At 39.0% G+C, this 16571-nt stretch overlaps 1 protein-coding gene across 2 annotated transcripts; it reads right to left on the bottom strand.

Moving 5' to 3' along the window:
* Positions 1-4654: 4654 nt before the first annotated feature.
* LOC147639162 (uncharacterized) lies at positions 4655-7139 on the bottom strand. Of its 2 annotated transcripts, XM_086787968.1 has the most exons (6): positions 7000-7068; positions 6688-6750; positions 6438-6496; positions 6286-6353; positions 5727-5778; positions 4655-5219 (listed from the first exon to the last, which is right to left on the bottom strand). In XM_086787968.1, exons 3-6 carry the CDS (start codon positions 6486-6488, stop codon positions 4932-4934), a joined length of 459 nt encoding a protein of 152 aa, XP_086644094.1. In that variant the 5' UTR covers positions 6489-6496; positions 6688-6750; positions 7000-7068; the 3' UTR covers positions 4655-4931. The 2 variants fall into 2 exon arrangements, with proteins under 2 accessions (XP_086644094.1, XP_086644092.1); XM_086787966.1 differs by lacking the exon at positions 6688-6750 and having other exon boundaries at positions 7000-7139.
* Between the last annotated feature and the right edge of the window lie 9432 nt (positions 7140-16571).

Below are 16571 nucleotides of genomic sequence, written 5' to 3' on the forward strand. Positions count from 1 at the left end.
TAGCCAACTTGGTGTGTGAACACTCTAGGTGTGAACTACCTCTTAGTTAGAGTCAAAAGATAGGGCCTTGGTGTCTATAAAAGGGTATTGTACTTGGTGGGTTTACTATATTTTTATAACACAATCATCTTGTGTTATGCCCAATTTTCTCTTTTTTGTGTGCTCAATTTTCTCTTTTTTGTGTGCTCAAAAGATAGGGCGTTGGTGTCTATAAAAGGGTATTGTACTTGGTGGGTTTACTATCTTTTTATAACACAATCATCTTGTGTTATGCCCAATTTTCTCTTTTTTGTGTGCTCACGCTTCCTTTTTTCTCTCTTCTTCACACTCCACAATCATGAAGATATTCAATTCTCCATAGCTCTATGATTGATCTCCTGTGATTGCCAAACAAGGAAGGACCCAGGGGTGTCCTTGCCTATCTATGATAATAGCTCACATACCTGTGCAGGATCTCACATTCCAAGGCAACTTCTATAGTCATCTTGATACACCCTTTTACATGATGGCCAAAATCTTTCTGGTGAACCAACACATGGATTCCCTATTTCCTAGTGGAAGATAGACCACCCGTGCAGCACACCAGAGGAGGCTTGCACTTTGTTGATCCTAGAGACTACCTAGCTGTGCAGGTCACATAGGAGTCCAATCTGAGTGTCTCCACCCTATCTCCTCAGTGTGATCACCAAATGTGGTGGTAATGCATGGCTTCACATGATTGATGGCCCCACACCCCTCACCACCACCCATGGAGATGTGCCTTTGAATGAAGAACTTTAATGACCTCTACTACGCCAAGGTCCTCGATCCTCCTATCATCGTCACATGATGGTTCTTCTAGTTGATCATCCTCATCCTTGAGGAGGTGCCCAAGAACTAATGGAAAAACAATGGTTGGCTTTGATCTCAATTAAGGTACCAACTTCCATTAGTAGCTCAACCTTTACAACATGGTCAAATACTTTCACCATTGCTGAGTGGTCACTTTCGAGAAGACATGTTGGATATTGGGTTTTGGAAGCCCTTTGAGATCATGCACCAATCTGGTCGATGGATTTCTTGCAAGTCCTTTGTCACGTCTTTCTATGAGATCCATGGCATATTTGGTTCCACTATACGAGTAAGTAAGTCTCACCCCATGTCGGGCCTGACCTACTACATGTCCAATACTTTATGGGCCCACTTTTGGTACAAAACCCTTGTTCGCAGTTATTACCACACCCTTTAAAAAAAGAAAAGAGAAGAGAGTTGAAGAAAGTAGAATGAGAAGAGAGTTGAAGAGAAAGTAGAATGAGAAGGGGGGGAAAAAAAGAAAAGAGAATAGTCAAAAAAACCAGAATGAAAAGTATGAAGAAGGCAGAGTGTTGGAGTTCTCACTGGAAGAAGCTTCTACATGGGCCCACATCTTTTGCCTAGTGCCCATGCATGCCACCTACAATATATCCATGGGCTCTACATGTATTGGAAACATAGGCACTGTTCTTTCACAAACTTGCATTGAGTATCATTGTCAACAACCCTCTAGGTACATTTATGGTGGATGGATCCCCTGGACCTTTCTATAATTAAGACCAAGGCAGGTGCAAGTCGAACCATGGTGGTCCTGGTGGCTCATTCTACTTATTATCACAAGGTGCAGACCGCTTCTACCTCATGTTGAAGGGTCCATGGCACTTCCACAACCCTTGAAGGCCTTGCACATGAAGAATCTTCCCACCCCTTTTCTTTGCATCGAGCTGCAGATTGGTCCCGAACTATACCACTTAACCTCGATCACCAACTTTTTGGCATATCTTGGACATCACACCTTTCCGCCTCGGCAGACAGCTTCACCACCGACTTGAGTGATGTGAGGATGCCATCGTTTAGGAAGGGGGATATGTTAACAACGCTATAGCTTAACATGGTTTAACCCGCTCGGCCTACCATAGGTGGTTTTCCATCTTGCTTGCCTAAACATGCACTCATCTTTTGTAAGACATTGTTGTAACGTATAAAGCTACCTTACCCTATGCTTAATTTTAAATAGGGAAAGCCTACAAACTTTGTGTGCATAGTTGCTTAAGACGAGTAATGCATGCCAGCCCATTTTTAGATTTGGTCATCCTAGTGTGAAAATTGGTCATTTGTATATAATTCATTTTCGACAATACACAACATATAATCATTCCCTTTTAACAGTTTCCTTGTTGTGAGCTCTCCTCTTCCCTCTTCTTGCTTGTTTGTATGCCATTAAACCTTGCTTGATTGATGGACGCATGCTAGATAGGTTTGATTGTAGGTTGTCTTCTTACATTAGCTTCCCTTTCAATCCTCGCCTTTTGTGAGAGAGAACCATCGCAAAGGACCATCTCTTTTTTCCTCCATCTAGGCATGGAGAGTTCTCTCTTACCCCGTTTGACAAAGGAGCATTCCTGTACAGTGATTTTCATGTACAGTGATTAAGAAAGGTGACTTGGTTCTTCACTATGTCAGCCGCCTAGACAACTGCAAGCAAGGACTATTTTAAGTTCATAATCGGTCTTATACTCTTAAGGATATTGATGATGCGCTTCACTCCAATCATTTGATGGATATCGACTCAAGCTGTATCAACCATAATTGAACTTCTTACGTTGATAACTATCCTTGTACTTACCAATGAAAATGGATAATTGTAAGATTTATTTCTCAAAATTTTCGGACATTTAGACTTTGTGAGATATTTCATTGTTGTCAATTAGCTCTTCCTTATCTATCCTTTAGCTTATGTAAGACATCTCTTTAAAGTGGCCACGTATCAGGTTATTAGGAAGGCTCCAATTTTGGGGTAGGACATATATACACACATTTCTTTACTTCATTTTTGGTGTTCCCTTGACTAGTTAGAGGCTCATTCTCCAAGAAGTTTGATTAGCTCTGTTGCAAGAAGACGGGGTTGTGAAACCTTAAGAAGTAATACAATGTGCCAAATATTAGTGGGTGTATCTGAAGAAGTAACAATGTGCCAAATATTAGTGGGTGTATCTGAAGTAACAATGTGCCAAATATTAGTGGGTGTATTTGAAGAAGTAACAATGTGCTTCCCTCTACATAGTGTGTCAATATTATTGGTTGGTATACTAAGAAGTGACAAGGTGCTTCCCTCTACACAATGTGTCAAATATTGGCTCCTATTTTCGATACTTTTCTATTTGTTTTTCTCTAGTGGGTGGTGTTTTCTTGCATTTTATTAAGTGCTCACAATATGTATGTACACACACCCACACCCACACACACACATTATATATATATATATATATATATATATATATATATATATATATATATATATATATATATATATATATATATATATATACATGTGTGTACATACATACATATATATATACATGTGTGTGTGTGTGTACAGACACACCCACACACACACACACCCACATGTATATACATGTATGTATCTACACACACACACACACAAATGTGTATATATATACATATACACATATATAGATATATGCACATACATACATGTGTGTGTGTGTGTGTGTGTGCACATGTGCATATACATACATACATACATGCATGCATAGTATGTGTATATATGTACGCTTATACACATGTATGTATGTATACACACACATACTTGTATATGTGTGCATGTATGTGCATGTATATGCACACACAATGTGAAACAAAGATATTAAGAAGTGAAATCAATGAGATAACTGAAGACCACTTGTATGAATGATGAAATTATATATATACATATATATATATATATATATATATATATGTATATATGTATATATATATATATATGATAATGTCCCCATCAAAATGTAGAAAACATTCCTTTTAGAATTGCTAAAGTTGTCACAAATTAACACTTTCTAAAAGTCATCAACTAGTCACCAAAATAAATTTGTTGAATGATCCACTCTTATGTTTATGGATTCCATGCTCTGCAACTCCATGGCATGAAAGATCATCTTTTACACAACATTGAAGCATGGGTTCACCATATAAGGCTTATCTAAAAAAATAGATTATTTATTAATTACACGTCACTTTTTGAGAAAAGATTGTGCTCATAACCTTATGGACTCACTCAACTCTACTCCACGTATGACACCCTACCCCAAAGATTATTATGAAAGAACTTTAAAATTTATACAAAATTCAACATGGCATGTCCTTTGGGGAAGGGTTTTAACTATGGCAAATACTAAATGTTAATGTTCCTTTAGCTAATGCTACATTGTACCGATTCCAAAGTAAATGTTAATACTACATTCCAATCCCAAAGTAAATCTTGATAAGATAAAACCATTTTTTTATCTTAACTATTGCTTGATCAGAACATTGTAAAACCCTCATGGTTTGAGAGTAATTTCAACATTTATGTTCTTTAGCTGGGTTGTAACTCTATGGCTAAATCCTTTTGAAATGAATGATAAGGAGTCCTTGATTGTAAAAAGTGTAAGTACTTAGCAAAAATTCATCGTTTATGACAACACAAACTTAATCATCGTTTATGACAACACAAACTTAATCATGAAAGGCAAAAAAAAAAAAGCCTAGAGTAGAATATATGTAGGAACATAATAAAGAGAAAAATATCTACAAAATGTAACATTACTAGCTTTTGGAGAAGAAAGACATGATGTAGAAGAGCTAAGAGAACACCTTGATAAAGTAGCATAAATATAGAGACAATCCAACAAAACATTTCATGGAGAGGAAGACATTTACCAAGTGCAAGACATGGAGACAACAACATTCCACATCTACAACTCACCATAGCATGTGACGTTGATGTGCCATAAAGTACAAACAAACAAAGCAAAAAAAGGCCCCCATGCCTTTACTTGTGAGCCATTAGCTATTACTCTAAATAAAAGAAAAGTGGCACCCTCCCTTTCATTAAAAGGGTGCTTTCGATCATGCATCGCTCACTTCCTTCGTTTGGAAGGAGGCTCGGATTCATCATCATCTCCATCATCTTCATCACCATCTTCTACATACTCTTCCTCATCGTCCTCTTCATAAGGCTCTGCATCTGCTTCTCTCTCATCTTCTTCCCCTTCTCCATCTTCCTCTTCTTCTTCACTTGTGTAATCATTGTCATCTTGGGGCTCCTCCACATCTTCCTCTCCTTCAACATCATGCACAACCCCCTTTTGCTTGGGGATGGTTTGAGGGCAACTCTTGGTTGTAACTTTCTTGGTAAAGGGTTCATCCTATATAAGGGAGATAAAAAGTCACGAGAATCAAAGACATGCACATCATGGTCAGTAAAAAGTAGATGAAACGACTCATATGTAGACGTCAACAAAAAGAAAAATGTGGAGCATTGGCAAAGAGACAAGGGACCCCAAGATGATGTGGGCGAGGGCATGTGATAGAACTAGCACATTATCATGGATATATTTACAAGAAGTGACAAGGCAAGCACAAAATTATAAGAGCCAACGATAAGAGATATAGCAAAATGCACACAAAACATTGGTGGTTGCACGTGTGGACACATCACCCAATGTAAACAGAGCGCACAAACCTTTGGGTTGTATTTGCAAATTGCCACATCATCAAGGTGCAAGTGAAAAGAAAATGCAAAAAACAAAACAAAAGTCGACAAGTCATCATGACACGTCACCAAAGTTAAGGGTACACGTCACCAGGTTTCACTCCCGTGGCATGGCACACGTCAGCAGAAACAACCCAAAATCACGTGAAAAAAAGCCTACCTTTTCTGCACGAGACTCGCAGCCGCTCTTATCCAATTTTCCATTTGCATCCCTGCAAATTATAAAAGTAGAAAAATAAAAAAATAGCCTCACAAAAAAAACAAAATTAAGGCGCAAAAAGATAGGGCAAACACGCAAAAGTAGTTACCTACTCATCACCACATGATTACTTTAAAAAATCTTTACAATAAAATGCATTTCGGGCTTTCAGGGGAAAAAAATCTTTTTAAAATACGAAAAGAAAAGCAGATCTGCACACAATGACGAAATCATAAAGATCTAACAAGATCAGTTAGCGAGTCGTTAGCTTTAACCCCTCTTTATCTCCAAAACGGTCATTAAAGCGCTAAACAGCCCTAATTATTGAAAATCAGTAACAGGGCGTCCATTTACTAAAAAAAGGCCAAAAGTTCTCAAATTCTTTTCCAAAAGGGGACGGGCAGAAAGCGCTAATTAGCCCAAAAAATAAAACAAACTAAATAACGGCCTTGCTTAAGCTTTAATTAGCAGTCACTAAAGGGCAATTAGCGACAGCAAGCAAAGAAACAGAGCAACTCACCCAGCATTACATAGATCGACAGGCTTTGGCGGCTCCGCTTTCCCCTTGAGCTCGCCGAGGGGCTCAACCTGAGTAAAGGGTTTAGAGATAATTAAGCCCCTAATTGACGGATCAACTCACATACTAAGAAAGCCTCGAATGCAAAGTTTCACCTCTGTTTTCTTCAAGTTACCGTTAGCACCGTCGTGAATTTCTGTTGTCATGTTGACGACTGCAAGAAAAACGCAGAACAAGGCTGAATTATACCTTAAAAATGATTAAAGCTAGCACAAATTACCATTTTCCTTTGCAAATGAGGACTAAAATGGCTAGAATGCCTCCTAAACATGCCCTAATTAGTGGCCTAGTGCTCTAATCACAGAAAACAGGGAAACTTTCCCTATTGGTTTCTGAAGAGGCTACCTTAATTTCTGAGACCTAGACTACTAGCGTATAATTACTAGGAGAAACAACTTGCCAAAGCCTCTGCAAGGAACATACAAGAAGTAAGGTGCTCAGCTTTTGGCAACGAAAAGCGTAGAGCAGAAGTTTAGGGAGGGGGGAAGTGTGGAGCAAAAGGTTGAGAAAGCAAAAGCAAATGGAAAAGCAAGGGTGAGGAAGCAGGAGGGACACACACACGCATACGCACGCGCGCACACGCACGCACGAACGAAGGGAGATGGGGGGGGGAGGAGGAGGAGGAGGAGGAGGAGGAGGCGGCTCTGCGAAGCTTACCACTAAGGGAAAAAACGTTGCCAAGGAGGAAAATTGGGCAGAGAAAAGAGGCAAGAAAGGAAAGGAGGGAGCCGACGAAGAAGAAGATGAAGAAGAAGATTAGTGATGATTATGATGATGGAGCTGTTGGTGTTGGAAAGTGAGTTGTTAAATTTTAGAGAGAGAGATAGAGAGAGAGAGAATTGCCACGAAGCCATGTTGAAAGATCTACCTGATGCTGATAACGATGATGATCTTCCTCCTCCTAGGCTTTGGGTATACCAACTTCGGTTGAACCCCCCCTCCAAAAATGGTACAGTAAGTTTTCCCTTGAGTGCACACGTGTGTGTGTTTGGGGTAAGGTCTCGTGATCGAGTCTTACTTCTAGCTCTCATCCGTAAGGATACTGCTTGGTACAAATAAAAATCTTGCATTACAAAAAAAAAAGTTTTCTCGTGAGTGCACGTGTTGTGTGTGCCCACACGCAGCTGCATCCCTTCCCATGTGTGTGTGTGTGCACGGTTGTGCATCTCTTCACAACTATGTTGAGTGTGGCCGCATCATGTATGCATGTGTACGTGGTGGGTATACACATGTGTGAATGGGTGCATGTGCACGTGTTCATTTGTTTTACTAGTGTGCACACGTGTGGGTGTGACGCGTGCATGTATTGTGGTATATGACATGATCACGCACTCACAACTTGGTATTCCAAAGGTTGCTCCCCTCTTTTAATTTGATACTCCAAAGGTTGCTTGTTGAGTCCTTGAAGCCTCTAGGGCAAATGTATGTTTACCCAGCTTCTTGTGTTCACACATATGTGAGTGCACATCAATTTGTTGAGCATCCTACAATGTGAAGAGGTGATCGTGCCCATCTATCTTGCTCTACAAAATGTGACTCTACACCGAGGTTGATTTTTGACAGGGGTGGTCTCCCTTGAAAATGACAAGATGATGCCCACAAGTTTTGAACGTTTTCTCAAGATAAAATGTATTTTTCAATGGCCTATGGATTTTTTTTGCATGTATTTGACAATCGAAAAGCCCAAAAATGGGCATGAAGACCATCCAAAATTAAGCCCGCTCTATGCACCAAGTATGTCCAACCCTTCACGTGAAATTGCCTCACCAAGAGCTACAAAACACTTGACTCAAAGGAGATTTACTAGGTATACAAAAGTACCAATGATGAAAAAGGTTCCCACCAAGAGGTTCACATTTTGCAAGTGTCCCATCTAGGAATCCCTTTTGTTTCACATTTAGCCACTAGAGAGTGGAGAGGATTGCCGCCTAATAGTATGTGCCTAAATAGTATGCCATATAGTATGAACATGAAGTCGAAGTCGTGAATGCTACTCACTAAAGGTAAAGCAATATCATATGTGTGTCTTGTGCTCACTCATTACACTATATATCAAATGTTACACTAAAACAATGAACTTTGGTAGCTCTCTCTCTCTCTCTCTCTCTCTCTCTCTCTCTCACCAAAAAGGTTTGAGCTTTTCAAAAATTTGAAATTGACAAAGATAGCTGCATATCCACACATCTTAATAACTAAAGACATGCACATGCATGTCAAGGTAAGCATCGAGAGAAAACTGTGTTTGTGTGTGTGCATGTGTGCGTGCGTGCCCGCCCACGCGTGTGTATGTGTGTGTGTGTGTGTGTGTGTGAGAGAGAGAGAGAGAGAGAGAGAGAGAGAGAGTATAATAAACAATGTACTTATTAATTAGGCTAAAAAGGGATTCTTGTGTATTCATACACCTTAGTAACTAAAGTCGGGAACATGCACATGCATGACAAGATATGCATTTTTGTGTACACAAACTTTCACAATGCAAGTTATTGATTATGAAAAGGAAAGGAAGATCAATTTGGTCTCTTGGGAGAGTTTCCTACGACGTTAAAAAGTTCTCTTCTTTCTCTCTCTCTCTCTCTCTCCCTCTCTCTCTCACTATATATATATATATACTTTGCCATACATCTACATGTTGATTGCTTTAATTATTAAGATGTGCGGATTTACAACAATATTTCTACCTGAAGTATTGTATTTTATATAAGATAGAACTGAATGTGTCCATGTTCGCATGTGCACACACACACACAACTGCATGCACACTCAAAAGTTTAAAAAAGTCTTTACTTCTCTTGTAGAATTGAATCTAGTTGATTTTTGAATTGATTTGTGGATTTTATATGAGACTATATCGAAGAGTATGTTTGGTTGATCAACATTACAATTGTTCATGATATTCAATGTCAATTGGCTTCATTTAAAACTAATGGCTTTAGTTAATGTAGGATGTGAAATGTAGACAACAAATGTATAGATAAAACAAGTGTGAACCCATGCTCATGAGAAGCATATTTTCATAGGGTCACAACAAATATTAAAGCCTCTAAGGCCCTCACCATAGCCCCATCTACCCTTGCCCACTATGCACCACCTTCTCCTTCTTCTCTATCTCCTCAATTGCATGTGCACCCCCCCCCCTCTCTCTCTCTCTCTCTCTCTCTCTCTCTCTCTCTCTCACACACACACACACACACACACACACACACATTCATGCAATCGTATTTGACCGTATTTGGTGGTGTGTGTGCAAATTTGACCCTATTTTGTGGGGGGTGTGTGTGTGTGTGTGTGTGTGTGTGTGTGTGTGTGTGTGTGAGAGAGAGAGAGAGAGAGAGAGAGAGAGAGAGAGAGAGAGAGAGAGAGAGAGAGAGATGGTAAGGGAGATGATTTTTTTGGATGGTCCACAGGGGTGCTTCCAATCAGGTTAGATGGAATGTGTGCCATATGGAGATGAGTTTTTTGGTGGGCCATAGGGAGATGATTTTTTTTGTTGGTAGGGAGATATTTTTTTTGGTAGGCCATAGGGAGATGAGTTTTTTGATGGGCCATATGGTAATGATTTTTTTTTTGTGGGCCATAGTAGTGCTTCTAGTTGTGTTAGAAAGTATGTGGAGCCTTGAGATAAGGAAGGACAAAAAAATGGACTCACCACCTTGCTTAAGCCCATTTCATGAAGATTCTTCATGAAGCTACTATGGATAGGTTGTAATATCTACATAATATATTAAACAATTCAAATAACTGAAAGGAGTGTATTGTATTTTCTAGTAATATATATGTGTTCTATCAATTGGTAGCTTTCCACATTAATCAAATAAGTGGTATGGAAGCTTTCAAAGAAGTATGACCATTTCAAAGACGTTGGAATAAAAAAGAACTCTAAACCAGCATATTCTTCACTGCATCCAAAGTGTGAAGCCAAAATCATTAAAAAAAACTTTTGCCTTGATTTTATGAGCATGCCTCCTCAAGTTTCGAAATGCAATTGGGATGCTCAATTGACCCAAGTTCCTTGATAAAAAAATATATATGAACTTTTCATTGTCGAAATTCACTATCTGAAATTTTTATGCCTCCTTAAAAAAACCTTCAAAAACCAACAATTTTATATGAAAGAAAACGAGAGAATTTAGATGCTTCCATCTCTTGCCACATGTTTTGTGTCCCAAACTAGCCAAGCACCGAAATTGCATTGAAATGTATTTCTTAAAATTTTCACAATTGATTCCTTTCTAAAAGACCTACAAAGGGTGGATTACAAGATTCCGATATGATTAAAAAGAATCTCTTAGTCTTATATTTTTCTTTTAGAGCCTTTTTTAAATTTCTCTCTCTTCTCCAAATACGTAGAAGGGTGTGCGTGAGCTTATCCTCAAGCTAATTCAAATTTCGTTATTATCTATTGAACTTTGATTGAAGAGGAAAAGAAATGAGAGAAAGTAGTGTAATCTTTACAAATTGTGTTTTTCATATGAGAGAAAATAGTGTAATTTTTACAAAGTATGTGCCTTCTAGCTTTACTTTTTTAGCTTGGTGAATGAGCAAAAAGAAGTGTGTGTGGTTGTAGAATGATCTTTTTGGAACATTGCATAGAAGGATTCTTTTCATCTTGTGTCCGGGGGAGGAGAGGTGGGACCAAATTTGTAATCTACTTGATAGTGATTAGGAGTAGGATGGTTATGGCAGATGTAAAAAGAGATCCTCTATAAATGATAGCTTTTATCTTATAAATATAAATATCTTTTGTTCCGAAAAGAAGAGGAAGAAGGATTCTTTTAAAAAATCACCTTGTATTTTCCTTAAAATATCAAGGAGATCATAACCCTAAAAAAAAAAGAAAGACACCAAGTGGTTTGAATGATTACCTTACTTTACTTCACCTTGTGGTACTTGTGTAGGGGCATGCTTTTAAAATATCCTTTCAATAACCAGCAATGGGTAGGTCAGTTGATTAAAGTGGATGGCTTGTAACCCAAGGTCATGTTGGGTTCAATCCACGACTGCCTACATTGCATGCTGTTACCTTGTACCTCCTAAACCCGTAGGTGTGTGTGTGTTTGTAAGAAGGGTATGCAGGACCCTCATGTAATAAAAATCGTCGAACTTTAAAAAAAAAATATCCTTTCAACATATGTACTAGCTCGCCCTAAAGAGCTACGACCTACTTCCTTTAATTGCATCTCTTTTTTTCAAGGGTTTATGCTATGGTTTATACTTTCAAGACAACTTTGAAATCCAATATATTATGAAAAAGGCCATTGGATAAAAACCTTTGAAATACGTGTTATACTTTCAAGACAACTTTGAAATCCAGTATATGATGAAAAAGGCCATTGGATAAAAACCTTTGAAATACGTGTTAGCGTGCGCGTGCGTGCGCACACGCATAAACACACGTGTGATCCTTTAGAGGAAGATATGGTCATGCTCAGGCATACATGCGCTTTGACAATAATAATCTGGTGGTGCTTCTACGACGGTCATCACAAAGGCAGTCGCAACAAGAGGTTGGGCTGCCCACGCATGCAGGACTTCGTCCATTCCTTCCACATGGCTTCACACTACAGGTTACAAAACCATGCAAAAACATCTCTTACACTTTTCTTTTTTGAAATATCTTTGGATCCCTACCCATGCCACATCAAGTGCGTTCAAGGCCGCATGCCTATTGTGTATATTACACCTTCAATTGATGCCACTTCATCATTTATATAGCACGAGCATCATTCCATGTAGTGGTAACTTGTCATCGCCGTTATTAGGCGTCGATACATAGAGAGCCTTCCTGTTCAAGAGATGGGAAGAGTGGATAATATGTTATCTAGCCTTGAAACTATGGCTCTCACATGATACATAGAGAGCCTTCTTGCTCTCACATGATACATAGAGAGCCTTCTTGTCCAAGAGATCGGAAGAGTGGCTAATGTGTTATCTGGCCTTGAAACTATGGCTCTCGCGTAATTACTGACTTACTAACTTGCCTGGTTATGAAGGATGAGAAGTCAATTTTGCCACACTCAAAAGAAAAATGGCCAAACATTAGGCACTTGCTCCAGGGATTTACCACTTACTTATGTGACAATACAAAGTATATTTTTGTGTCATTGATTTTATAGATATCAATGTTGGTGGGTGGTCTGTGATTAAAATTGCTCCCATGTTAACTTTGTAAGTATTGATATAAAGTGATCAATAAAGTTTTATTACTACGGAGACCTACCTTGATCGGGATAACAATCAAGCAGTGCTTATAAAGCATGCATACTCAACTTCATGCTTATAAAGCATGCATACTCAACTGCTTATCTACGTTCTAACCATAGTTTTCTATTGGAGGGATGTAGGTGAGGTGCGACCCTTGGATGATGATCTACTACCCTCAACCTGCAATCAATCCATAGTGATTATCTATTGGACGAATGCAGGTGAGGTGCTACCCTTGGGTGGTGATCTACTACCCTTTTACAATCAATCCATAGTGATTATCTACCCTTTACCCTTGCATACTCAACTGCTTATCTACGTTCTAACCATAGTTTTCTATTGGAGGGATGCAGGTGAGGTGCGACCCTTGGGTGATGATCTACTACCCTCAACCTACAATCAATCCATAATGATTATCTATTGGACGAATGCAGGTGAGGTGCTACCCTTGGGTGGTGATCTACTACCCTCAACCTTTTACAATCAATCCATAGTGATTATCTACCCTTTACCCTTGGGTGGTGATCTACTACCCTCAACCTTTTACAATCAATCCATAGTGATTATCTACCCTTTACCCTTGGGTGATGATCTACTACCCTCAACCTTTTGCAATCAATCCATAGTGATTATCAATGAGTTTAAGTACAAATTCTTGTGACATCATAGCTTATGATTATGTCCACAAAAAACTATTCTAATGTTTATATGCTATAATGTCCTATTCCTACTCATGGCTTATCAAACCATAGTTTGTAAGATGAAGTGTTGTAACACCTTTTGCTCATCATTACACACATGTGCGCTTGCACACGCATGTGTGCACGCGTGCACACACACACACACACACAGACACACACACACACACACACACACACACACACACACACACACATGCACTTATATGGACATGCACACCTTGGCTATGAAAGGAATTATATATGTGAATTATATGTCTAATCATTTACACAAGGTATTATATGGTAGCTATGAGTAGGTATGTTATAACCTCTTATAGAAAATACAAAATATAACACCATCATCCACTCTCCATTTCGTCATTTAGAAAGGGCATCCATGTCTCCATTTTACACCCTCATCCACTTTTCCATGCTTGCTTGCACATTCCCACTTCTTCAACCATCTCTCTCTCTCTCTCTCTCTCTCTCTCTCTCTCTCTCTCTCTCTCTCTCTCTCTCACACACACACACACACACACACACACACACACACACATGTCACAGTTATAGTGGCATTTTGAATGTTATAAAATGTCACATGGTAGTTCCTTTTAATAGCTACAGTGAATTACCTCTCTCTCTCTCTCTCTCTCTCTCTCTCTCTCTCTCTCTCTTGTATACACCACAATTATAGTGACATTTTGAATGTTACAAAACGTGACATGGTAGTTCCTTTTAATAGCTACACTGAATTATCCTCTCTCTCTCTCTCTCTCTCTCTCTCTCTCTCTCTCCTCCCCCTCATCCATAATTGTGCTTTATGCCATGTTTGAGGTAGCTAGTAGTTGGTGTGCTCCTTGTTCTTATTTCATCCTTGCATGTATCATCGAGTGCATATGGGATATTGGAGTGTGTTGTTGGAAAGTATGCGGGCTTTAACACCATATGCCATACGAGATTTATAGTTTGTGATTACGTTAATCAAAGTTTGAAACTTGTAATATTTTGGAACTCATGACAAGTATGCATAAAAATATTTCATTTAAAATATAGCACTTTAAAAATTTATTAAAGCTTAAAATACACAAAACATTACAAGATTGCTCTCAAAAGATTATGTATATACACTAAAAGTATATAAAAAAAGAGGGACATGCCCATTTAAAAAGTGCATGATTGCTCTCGAAAGATTGTGTATATACACTAAAAATTTATATACAAAAAGAGGGACATGTCCATTTAAAAAGTACATGACAAAATAAATACATGAGATGGACATAATATCATCACTCCACCCATATAAAGGACCATGCACACTCTCATCCCGACCACTCTTTCAAAGGTCATGAGATGGACATAATATCATCACTCCACTCATACAAAGGACCATGCACTGGAGTCATCACTCTGAGCCTCCTCATCTCATCCTCTCTTACCATCTCTAGCTATCTTGGTAGTGGGAGGTTGCTGATGATGCTCAATCTCACTGACATGCTCATGACCATCCTCTTAAGAGATCAAGGGTATACCAATGGTTATTTTAAGTATTTAAATACTTGAAGAATTAAGTATAGAGACTATTTACCTCTAGGATTGACACCTCTCTCTCTCTCTCTCTCTCTCTCTCTCTCTCTCTCTCTCTCTCTCTCTCTCTCTCTCTCTCTCTCTCTCTCGTGGAGCCTCGAAATTAGTGCTCTATATTCATGCATCATAGCAAACTTCATCTCCTCAGGAGTTGACAATAGTCCACAATCTTTAAATAAGACGCAAGCTAGTACAAAATTCTAATCTTTAAAACAAACTAGCTAGTTATAAACTCATCAATGAATTATGCCATGAAACCACAATTTGTTGTCCTCCCTTCTTGTCTAAATGGGAGGTAATGAGTTGCCACACCCTCACTCTTGTAGCTTCTTTTTGTTGACTCCATATCTTCTTTCTACAAACCTCTCTCATGAAGATCTTCTAGGAGTCCTTTTTCATGCCCACAAGATGTGTAGACATGAACTTTCTAGTGTTTTCATGTAGATTTCTACTAAACTATACATTAGATTAGTTTTTTTCACTAAACAAGAGATTTACTCGTATCATTAAATTCTATTTTGATTGAAGCACATCCCACAAGGTATAAAGAGATTGATGACGATTGCAATAATCTTGAAATCAATGGTTCGTTCAATGGCCAAATCATCCTCTCCAAACTTGAATGTGGCTCATCCCAAAGCTTTTGCCAAAGTCTCTTGCACCTCCTCCGATAATAGATCCAATGCATGTATAGCATGTGTTAATGATGATTACAAGGTCTCTATTGCTCTCCATGCTTGCGTGCAAAAGGTAAGAAACAGAAACTAGGAGAGAACATATGAGGAAAACATTTTAACAATTTCAAGCTATCCTCTTCCATGTTTTTTTCTACTATGAAATGCAGCATCACCTTCAAGAGGGTTAAAATGTGGGACATACTCTTTGGTGTTCATGTAAAAAAGTGTTGCTAATATCATTTGTTAATGCGGTCTCCACAGACACATAAATATATTTCTCGAGGTTCATAAAATCACTAATCATGAGCGGCTTAACACTTTTGTGGTGGGACTAGACAAAGTCTAGTCCCACCACAATCACTAATCATGAGCGGCTTAACACTTTTGTGATGGGACTAGACAAAGTCTAAGGTGTCCCACTAGGTGCTGGGCTCGTTCCTCCCTCTTCTAGTGGTCACCTGTTTTAACGACCCTTACATGTGGCAACATGTGGGACACATATACATTGATACGTAGGATTTACATGCCAGTAATGTGTGGGGACATACGGGCATTGTGTGGGAAAACCAATGATGACATACGATTGCACGTCATGGCTTATATTAATAAGTGTGAACAGATTATGTTCATGGGTGATGGTTATGGGTCAAAGACCTAATGATGTGTGCAATAGGGACACATGGGGCATGTGAGTATGGTGTGTGGCGGTAAGGTACACATTGGATGCCCAAGGTCACTAGTATAGATAATGGTTGGGTGGTTAAACATGGTATGCCAAGCTAGGCTTTTTTTAGCTGTTCTTGAGTTCTCCTTCTTCTTTCTCATGTTTTTTGCATGAGGTTTGAATCAGAGAGCTAGGGAAACTTGCCTGGAGGCCTAACATTTGGAATCAGAGCTTAGGCTTTTATTCTTGGCTATGGGGAAGCCAAGCTGTAGGTCTGAGGTTGCCTTGAGCGTGGAGATCAAGAGTTTCAAAGTCACTACAGTTCATCAGTGTCTTTTCTTTGTCACTGCCATTTCTGTCCGTCGACACCAGATTTCCGTTGTCACTACCGTTCTGTCGATGTACGTTGGCCATTGTTCCATT

Source organism: Cibotium barometz, chromosome 4, assembly GCF_041138505.1.
Source record: "Cibotium barometz isolate CiBa-2024 chromosome 4, ASM4113850v1, whole genome shotgun sequence".
Classification (NCBI taxonomy): domain Eukaryota; kingdom Viridiplantae; phylum Streptophyta; class Polypodiopsida; order Cyatheales; family Cibotiaceae; genus Cibotium; species Cibotium barometz.